The sequence below is a fragment of the Nannospalax galili genome, unplaced genomic scaffold, assembly GCF_000622305.1.
Source record: "Nannospalax galili isolate Female #2095 unplaced genomic scaffold, S.galili_v1.0 scaffold253, whole genome shotgun sequence".
NCBI lineage: Eukaryota > Metazoa > Chordata > Mammalia > Rodentia > Spalacidae > Nannospalax > Nannospalax galili.
This window is the reverse complement of record NW_008335287.1, coordinates 1,581,716-1,592,358: the sequence shown is the minus strand read 5'-3', so window position 1 is coordinate 1,592,358 and position 10,643 is coordinate 1,581,716. Positions and strand designations below refer to the sequence as shown.

At 39.2% G+C, this 10,643-nt stretch overlaps 1 protein-coding gene across 2 annotated transcripts in view; it reads right to left on the bottom strand.

The window, feature by feature from the left end:
* The window catches only part of Sos2 (SOS Ras/Rho guanine nucleotide exchange factor 2), a 74,802-nt gene extending 74,612 nt beyond the window's left edge, over positions 1-190 (bottom strand). For both annotated transcript variants that reach the window (XM_008829854.3, XM_029561981.1), the window contains exon 1: positions 68-190. In XM_008829854.3, the coding sequence (XP_008828076.1) occupies positions 68-100 (33 nt within the window). In that variant the 5' untranslated portion in view covers positions 101-190. The remainder of the gene's footprint in view (positions 1-67) is intronic.
* Positions 191-10,643: the final 10,453 nt, after the last annotated feature.

Here is a 10,643-nt window from a genome sequence, read left to right as displayed (position 1 = left end):
AGAATGATAGAGATGCAGATCAAAAAAAATTAATTCAATAGTTTTTGAAATGACAGTAATTTTTTACCTCCACATCTTGAACAGTCCTTGGTTGGGCCATGCATAATTTATTAAGCAGCTGAAAAATCAGCTCTTCAATATAATAGAGAGACTCTTCATTAGCAGAGAGGGTGGGATGCACTTGCTCTTGAACCTTTAAAAGAAAAGTTCTCAGTTAAAGTATTGGCAAAATAATATGAAATCAACAAATTGAATGAGAATCCTGTATATAGTTAGTATTTTACTAACATAGTTACATACTAATGTAAATACTTTTTTTAGAAAGTCCAAAACAGTCAGGCATGGTGATGCACGCCTTTAGTCCCAGCACCTGGGAGGCAGAGGCATGCAGATCTTTGAGTTCCAGGCCAGCTGGGGCTACAGGAAGACCCTGTCTCAGAAAGACCAAAAAAAAGAAAGAAAAAAAAAATTCCACTATGAATATAGCTCAAGAGCCCCAGCGACAGACAGAGGTGCTTCTGAAAACCTCACTAGATAATGAGGCGGGTGGTACTCAGCTTTTACAGTGGCATATGCTCTTTACTGACACGACTTATGTGGGGCTTTTAGAATTTTTTCTAAAGATAGAACCTAGTAATTTATTCTAAAAAAAGAAAAATGAAAAATTAAAGATCTAAACAAGTGACAGATCAGATAATATCTGGTTTGTGAATTATCAGGCTTAACAGTGTAAGCATATCATTTCTTCCATAAAGTTAATAAAATCTCAACCAACTTCTTTTACAGCAATTGATAACTTTCTAAATGTAGAGAGGAAACACGAAAAACTAAGAAAATCTACCTGCTACTTGTTATTTATTTTTTTCCTTTGGCTTGCCACATGTTTAATAAATTCACTCATTTTATGGCTACCATAAAATCATTCTCCAGACTAAGCAAAACAATACTGCAAAAATGTATAGTAATGATGACAACTACATAAGACATGGCTTTATCCTCAAAATCATATTAACAAAAATAAACCAGATGAAAATAATACATGATAGGAGCCCATTCACAAAGTTCAAGACACGAAAAAATTAAACTTCATTGTTTGGGAATGAGAAAAGCAAGGTAGTGACTACCATAAAGCTGGCTACCTTTGGGAGTGCTGAATTAAGATAAATGACAGCAGCATGCTGCCATCTAACCTGAATGATAGTTAAATATTGACGTTCAATAAACTGTATATTTATCCTTTTTGATTTGTGTTACTCATTATCACAAATAAATGTTTAAAAAGTTGGGAGGATCATCTGGCAAACAGAAAATCAAGGAGTAAAATTAACAATGGAGACAAAATAGCTCCCAGCACTTGGGAGGTAGAGACTGGCGGATCTCTGTGAGTTCAAGGCCAGCCTGAGTTCAAGGCCAGCCTGGTCTACATAGTGAGTTCCAGGCCAGCTGGGGCTACAAGGAGACCCTGTCTCAAAAAAAAATAAAATAAAATAAAAATCGGGAGGATGGGGATTATATACAAGAAGCAGACATCAACTAACTCCAGATTTCAACAGTAACATCACCAGAACTTAATAGCAATGATTTCCGATCTAAAATTCAAACTCGCAAACAAATTATCAATCAGATGTCATGGTAAAATAAAGGCATTCTTAGATATAAAGAGATTTAAAAAAATCTTCCACATACCATTTCTCATTAAGATTCTGTAGTTTATACTAAACTAATATATTCAACTAAAACAAGAATATAATCAAGAAACAGAAAATCATGAAAGGCTAAAGGAATGCTCAAGATGACATGAAGGGAAATTATAAGAACCACACAATAGGCACAAAGGTCACTGGTCCAGATTGGACCACATCAGAAGGCTCAGGAAGGAATTGTCCCAACAAGATGAAACCAAGAGTACTTGATGGGACTAAAAATCTTGGGAGAATACAGAAACAATTGATACTGACTCAGTTCTCAAAAAACTATACAAATAAGAAAACAAGATAATGCTTGGTGTAGTGGCGCATGCTTATAATTCCAGCACACGGAGACAGAGGTAGGCAGATCTCTGTGAGATTGAGGCCAGGCTCGTCAACACAGCAAGTTTCAGGCCAGCTGGGGCTACAAGAAGACCCTATCTCAAAATACCAGGAAAAAAAGTCACAGAAGATGAGGGGCAGAAGGTGTATAACATCACCCTGAGATTTCTGCAACATTCCATGTCTGTTGATGGCTAGAGAATTCAGGATGCCAGGGAAAGCCAGGACCACATCCCAGCTGGAGTGCCCCAAGCTGGTTCTGGCCACTCTGAGCCACTTGAACCATTTGTCTCATGTTTTCCTCCTTCTTTCCTGGGACACTGAGCATCTTCAATGAAAGAACAGATTCTGACAAGAATTCATTTGATGTCAATTCCCACATGTGGCAGTGGCTGGTGTTTATAGCTACTATGATTTCACTCTGATTTTATTCATACTCATGAGCAGAGGGGAGAAAGAGGAAGCTGTTACTTGTGCTATGCTATCACTGGAGAGAATGGTGGGAGGGAGTAGAGGGGACATGAAACTGCTAAAATTTTTGCAACTTCTTATGGATCTACAATTGCTTCAAAATAAAAAGTACAAAGAAAAATTTCAGGGCTTGGGACATGACTCAGTCGAAAGCCTGATGTGCAGGACCTGAGTTTGTATTTCCAGGACCTTTATGTAAAAGGTTCTGTCCATATGTAACCTTGAGGTTGGTGTGGAAGGACAGGCAGATCCCTGGAGCTTGCTGGCCAGCTAGCCGGGTGAATCCTTGAGAGTCCCTGTCTCAAAAGAAAAGGTAAAGAGCTACTGAGGAAAACACACAATAACCACTTCTGGTCTCCACACACACATCTACAGACACATATGCACACATACATATGTACTACATACATAAGAAAAAATTCATTTTTAACTCTACTGTTCTCTTAAGAAAAGCTTTCCAAAACAACTGTTTACATACCCCATAGCAAATCATAAACACTAGTTATTACTAGTACCTCAGTCCAGTGCCTTTCTAATTCACCAACATACAGTACAGAGTCAGCTTTTGAAACATCCACATATAATCCTTCATCTTAAAATCATTTTAACAGTTTTCCATGTCCCTTAGTGTGGGAGACAGGCTTGAGCCTAGGGTGAAAGTCTTATTGACAGCCATACAGCAGGCCTGAGGCAATGGCCCGACTGCTGGAGCCACAAGGAACGCCTTGTGACATTTTGTTCCCATTGGCAGATCATGAGACTGATGCCTAGAGCTCGCCACTCCCTAATCAGCACCCTTGGAATCAAGGTATCCTACTTGCTGTATGGTGATAGGATGCTAAACCTGTTATGCTAATAAGGTATCCTACTTGCTGTGCTGTGATTGGACCACTATCCCTATATACGCTTGTGCCTTCCTGCAATAAAGCAGATCTGTGTCACTGAACCTGGTCTCCTGTGTCTGAATGTGGCTCCGCTGACACAGTCTCCTCACCAGCCTTGGGGTCCAGACCAGACGACTGATCGGAGGAACTAAGAGAGCAGGAGAGTGGCCATAGCCAGAGGAGAGCAGCCACAGCTGGCGACCACACCTTAGAATAAAATTTAATGTACAGTCAAACAAACAAAAAAGAAAAGCAAAACAACGCTGTTGTAGCTGGGCATGGTGGCACACACCTCTAATCCCAGCACTTGGGAGGCAGAGGCAGGTGGAATTCTGTGAGATTGAGGTCAGCCTGGTCTATATAGCAAGTTCCAGGTCAGCTGGAGCTACAGGGAGATCTTGTCTCAAAAAAAAAAAAGGAAAGAAAAAGTGGCTTAATACAAATAGCATGAGAAGTCATAATAACATAAGAAGTGAATATAACCAAATCAAAATAAATATATAGCTCTGGAGAGGGGAAAGAAAACATTTCCTCTCACAACCTGTACTTCATTCCCGATAACATCTCAACTACGCACTTCTGCTAGATCCTTGGGATAAACTTTTTTACATTTATTTAATTTACTTAGTGTGCATACAGGAGTCAGTTCTCTCCTTCCACCTTGTGGGTTACAGGAATTCAGGCATGAGGCTTGGCAGCAAATACCTCTTCCAGCTGAGTCATCTTGCCAATCCTAAAAAAGCTTTTCTCATATAAAACATTCATACAGCAAGTGCAGTAGACTTCATAATGCTGATCCACATAGCATCTTTCCTTAAAAAGCTAAGGGTCCTACTAAGTAAAAATGACTGTACATGAAAACTAAGATAATATCTAACTAGGATTGAAATTTTTTTCTTTGATAATGATTTTGGTAAATAACCTGCAAAACGATTTTAACATTAATATCAAAGTTTCTTAATTTCAAGTAAGAAAACAGTGATAAAAACAAGCACACCATATTAAAAAGTTCTCCTAAAAATACTCTCAAAGGACATCAAATGACAATGAAAGATAACTGCATTTTATACGCCCACAGTATTTACTATCTTAGTGCCCTAAGAGACAACAAACGTTAAATTACCACATCAGGAAAAAAAAAAAACAACAATTTTTTCTGAAAGACTAGTCAGAAAGAGCAACTAAAATAATTTTCAGTTTTTAACAGAAGAACAAGTCAGACCTGTATTGTAGTCACACCATATTTTCAAACTGCCAGAGGTATTTCCTTTATACATATACTGTAAATAATCATAATATACATGTAGAGGCACACTGAAGTGCTTATTAATAACTATTTTTAAATATATAACTAATTATAGAAATATTTCCTAATTTATGTTTCTCAGTTTTCCATAGTCACAATCAAATGAAAAAATATTATTAGTGCATTTGTTTAATTAACACTTGAGTTTCAAGTACAATGTGGTAAAATAAATCTCTTTGCAATGTCTGATTGACATCTATTCCAAATTCTTCATTCCACTGCAAAAACGTCTACAAGGATACAAATGTCTCAAGAATCAATTAAAAAAACCGAAGTTGCCAGTGTTATGACTTGTAATTCCAGCACTTGAGATGGAAGCAGGAGGATTAGGAGTTCAAGGCCAGCCTCAGATACATAGCAAGTTCCAGGCCCTGTCTCTAAAAAAACAAGTAACCACGGAAAATAAAATAAAAATCCTGGGCGGGGCGTGGTAGTGCACGCCTTTAGTCCCAGCACCCGGGAGGCAGAGGCAGGTGGATCTCTGTGAGTTCAAGGCCAGCCTGGTTTGCATAGTGAGTTCCAGGACAGCTGGGGCTACAGGGAGACCCTGTCTCAAAAAGATTTAAAAAAAAAAAAAATCCTGTAAGTCTTCTCATTATAAATGAATTAAAATACAAACTTAAAGAAGAAAAAAGTAAGGCCAGAAAGACGGCTCAGTAGATAAGGGCAGTTGTCACCAAGCCTGACTACCTGAGTTTGATCCCCAGGACCTCCACATGATGGAGGAACAATTCTGGCAAATTGTCCTTTGACCTCCCACATGAGCGCTGTGGCTATGAGCCCTCTCCTCTCTCCTGACCTAAATGAATACATGTAATTTTAAAAAATTTAAAAAGAAAATAAATTCAACTTCAAAGTTAATTAAAACTTTAAGAAATAATGCTGATAGAAATTAAAGACCTAGGTAGATAGATCAATTTGTAAAAAGTGTCTACCGTGCAAGCAAGAAGACCTGAATTTGGGTTCCTAGCACCCATGTAAAAAGCCAGAGACAACAGCCAGTACCTCCAATCCTAATGCTGGAGAGGCAGAGACAGGAGAATTCCTGGAGCTCACTGGCCAGTCAACCTACCTGAATTGGTGAGCTCCAGGTTCAGTAAGAGACTGTTTCAAAAAATAAAGTGGATATTTGAATCCTGCTGCACAGATCCTTAGGACAAACTGGCTCTCCAATGAGAAGCTGAACCTGTACAGATTTGCATTTCTGCCTTTTCTTTAGACGGTCAACATTTTCTGGTTGTTCAGAAAGCCCTTCTTTGCTCCAGCCTACACAGAGCAGAGTCAAATCAAAGGCTATGTCTGGTACTCTGAGCATCCTCTCTCACCACCTGGATCACCATTTTCCAGATCTACCACCCTGCTGGGGTACCCTTGGGGACTACCTCTCCATCACTATACCTCTGGGCTTTCCCTGACAACATTTTCACAGGCTGGTAACCTGCTCTTTCTCTTAGGATGGGCTCCTCTGCTCAAGGATTGCTCTCAACCCCAAAGACTGTCCCCCATTTCCCATCTGCCCCAACAAAAAATCCTATCTCTAACTTTAAAAATAAATAAGATGGAAAGCAGTTGAGGAAAGTACTCCATGCTGACCTGTCACATGCACAAAACACATGAGCAAGTGTACCTGCACGCACATGCTGACACACAAACTTGTATACACATATATACGAGAGCGAGCAAGAGAGAGAGAGAGAGAGAGAGAGAGAGAGAGAGAGAGAGAGAGAAAGAAAGAAAGAAATTAAGGATCTAAATAAAGATATAGACTGAGGACTCATTTTTCTCATATGGTCTATAAACTGAACACAGTTCCAATAGAATATAAGAGAAATAATATTACCAGGTATCAATACTTGTTTAGAAATAAGACTTGTACTACATCGCACAGGTTGGCCTGGAAATACCAATTCTGCCTCAGCCTCCAGAGTGCTAGGACTGTAGGTGTAAACCACTGTGCCTGGCTTGACCTCAAGAATTTTTTTTTTTTTTTTTTGTCTTTTTGAATCAGGGTCTTCCTGTAGCCCCAGCTGTCCTGGAACTCACTATGTAGACTAGGCTGGCCTTGAACTCACAGAGATCCGCCTGCCTCTGCCTCCCAAGTGCTGGGACTACAGGCATGTGCCACCACGCCCGGCTAACTTCAATAATTTTTATAAACAATCATCTAAGCTGAGTGGTACTGACTTAAAGATAATAATATCAATGAAACAGGATGATAATCTAGACATAAACACATGCATGCATACATGGACAACTAATTTTTTAAAAAGACGTAAAGACTTTTAGCAAAGAAGAAAGGACAGCCTTTTCAATAATGGTCAAACAACCAGCTATCCACAATAATGTATCATAAGTAAAGGTACCATAAACAAATGTACCATAAAAGAATTATTACACCATTTATACAGTTAATTAAAATGGATCATAAATCTAAATTGTAGACTCTAAAACTACAAAACTTCTACAAGAAAAATATAGAAGTCAAGCATAGTGGTACATACCTATAACTGTAGATTTAGTGGCGAAGGCAGGAGTAATTTGAGGCTACAGAACAAACTCCAGGCCTGCCTGAGCTGTACAGCAAGACTCCCCCCATAAACCAAAAACAAAATTGAAGGAAAAAAATTAGAAAATTTTTATAAAAATAGATTCCACTTCACAAAAACCTGAACTTTTTCAAGACCACCCTGAGTGAGTTCCGTACTACTGTGGACTATATGTAGGGACCCTGTCTCAAAAAGAAAAAGAAGGGGAAAATAAGCCATCTAAACAATTGCCCTTCAAAAGTCAGTGTCAAGAAAATGAAAGAACAAGCACTCAGAAGGCACAGGCAGATCTCGGTGAGCTCAAGGTCAGCCTGGTCTACGTAGCAAGTTCTAGCCAGGTGGGGCTACAGGGAGACCCTGTCTCAAAAAGACCAAAAAAAAAAAAAAAAACAAAAAAAAAAAAAAAAAACTAGACTGTAAGAAAATCTCTGTACTTTTATATGTGATAAAAGACTTTTTTCCAGACGTAGGAGTTCTCATAATTCAGAAAGAAAATTAAAATGGGCATAAGATCTGAACAAACACTTGACCAAAGACACAGGGATAGTAGTAAATAATATGAAAGATGCTCAACATCATTAACCATTAGAGGACAACAAAAACCACAAGGTGCCACTGCAGAGCTATCAGTACGGCTACTATTAAATGATTAAGAGCTGGCAGGAGGAATTGCTGCTATTGCTGGTAGGAGACTGAAATTTGAAAACAGCTTTATAGTTCTCCCACCTTTTCCCCCTTCTCTTTTTTGGGGGGTAGGGGGCACTAGTGGTATTGGGAATTAAACCCAGGGCTTTATGCATGCTAGGCAAGCATTCAACCACTGAGCCATATCTAGCAGTCCTTTCTGTACCTTCTATTTTGAGGAAAGGTCTTGTATTTGTTAAGTTATCCAAACTGGCCTTGAAGCCAGGCGTGGTGGTGCATGCCTTTAATCCCAGGCAGAGGCAGGCAGAGCACTGTGGATTCAAGGCCAGCCTGGTCTACACAGTGAGTTCCAGGCCAGCTGGGGCTACAGGGAGACCCTTTCTCAAAAAGACCAAAAATAATAAAATAAAATAAAATAAAAAAATCCAAACTGGCCTTGAAATCACTCTGGAAGCAAAGCAGGCCTTGAACTTGAGATCTTCCTTCTTTGGCCTCCTAGGTAGCTGGGAATACAGGCCTGTACCATAAAGCTTGATTAGTAGGTTCTCAAAAATTGTTCCAACTATTCCAAGTCCCCAGACTTGTACAACGAAATGTTTATAGCAGTTTTATTTGTGAAAACTGGCAAGACCTGAAAATCCAAACTACAACAGGTAAATGAACAAAACTATAGCACACCTTACACTGGAATGCTACTGAACAATAAAAAAAAGAAAACTACTGACATCTGCAACAACATAAATTATTCCTGAAATAACTGTACCAAGTGAAAGAAGCCTCTCCCAGCCTACCCCCCAAAAGTGTTTTTACTGTATGGTTCCATTACTGCAAAACTCTAGAAAATGCAATCTACTGTGAGGGAAAGCAGCTCATTGTCTGGGGATGGGCAGAGGGAAGGGTTAGGAAAAAGTAGTACATCAAGAAGAAATTTTGGAGCTCAAAGATATGCTTTTCCCACCCCCTAGACAAGGCCTCACGTCTATCTCAAACTGGTTTAGATCTCATTTTGCAGTCTAGGCTGGTATTGAATTTGTGATTCTCCTGCTTTAGCCTCCTGAGTGCTAGAATTACAGGTATGGGTCACCACGCCCAGCTCATGTTCACTATATTGTGGTTTCACTGATGTGTATGTATTATTAAAACTTACCAAACTGCACAGCTTAAATATATGCATTTTTTATCTTTTTTAGACAGAGTCTCCCTGTAGCCCCAGCTAACCTGGAACAGACCAGGATGGCTTTGAACTCACAAAGATCCACCCACCTCTGCCTCCTGAGTGCTGGGATTAAAGGCATACACCACGTCTAGCCTGAATATTGAAGTTTTAAGTGTTTGGTCTGATAAAGGAATGCACCACCAGGCCCAGCATATGCAGTTTTTAACATACCAATTATGTTGCCAATAAAGCTGTTAAAGAATATGATATTGTAAGGGAACATTTTTCCGATCAGGATATATAAGTCAAGAATTGTGTACTATAAACTCAGGAACCATTTGTTTTAGGTTTCCTACTTCCCCATTCATTATTCCTAACATACAGATAGCCCTGTATCATGTTCATTAAAGTCATAGTTCTTTACATAAAGAAAGAACGGCCGGGCATGGTGGCGCATGCCTTTAATCCCAGCACTTGGGAGGCAGAGGCAGGTGGATCTTTGTGAGTTCGAGGCCAGCCTGGTCTACATAGCGAGTTCCAGGACAGCTGGGGCTACAGGGAGACCCTGTCGCGAAAAGGGAAAAAAAAAAAAAAAAAAAAACTCAAAATACTTTCCAAACAGATTCATGGTAGCAAACATTCTTGACCTTGCTGAAATTATCTGGAGACTAGGAAAAATTACGAATTTCATAAAATTTGTTTTTCCTACATTGGATATAGATCTGGAGATGAAGCAAACCTGTAACAGTAACATGAAGGATTTCCTGCTCTATGCTCTTCTAGTTCCACTGCCTATTAACAGTCACTCTTTAAAGTCAGTGCTCTCAACTAGGTGCTTTCTTGACAGGCTTTATATATACATATTAGTTATTTTAAATGTATAGGCTAGCCGGACATGGTACTGCACGCCTTTAATCCCAGCACTCGGGAGGCAGAGGCAGGCGGATCTCTGTGAGTTCAAGGCCAGCCTGGTCTACACAGTGAGTTCCAGGACAGCTGGGGCTACAGGGAGGCCCTTTCACAAAAAAACCAAAAAAAAAAAAAAAAGTAAATAGGCTAGAAATCTGATTCTATTTAGTCTTATATCATGAGAGGGATTATTATCATAAAATAAACAAATATGTAAGAAAGACTATTAGTTGAAGCTAAAATTTTTGACATCAAAATTTTCCTGAATATAGTGAAATGGCATATAAGCTTTAAGCACCTTCCAATAAGGGCTGGCCATTAGACTTAAATCAAGAAAGCGCAGAGTAGACCAATGGCTCCCAATGTGGTCCAGTAGCAGAGCACATGAACTCAGAGTTCTCTGCAGAACATGAAATATTAAGATACTTGTAGTTCATCATTGTTAGTAGAGACAAGGTTAGAAAAAACAACTGTATGTGTGTGTGTGTTTTAGAAAAAAAAAACAAAAAGGACATTTCCACTTTAAAACTTACATCTTTTGTGCATTGATCTCATAATCTCATTAGTAAATAAACTACAGCTCTGCAACAAAATTTATAAGACAGGAAGTTTTAAAAACTAGTATCAGGGCTCTGCTTCCCTGGGCCTGCACCACCAGCTAACTCTCCTAGCCTGCACTACTATCCTCAGGCCTCT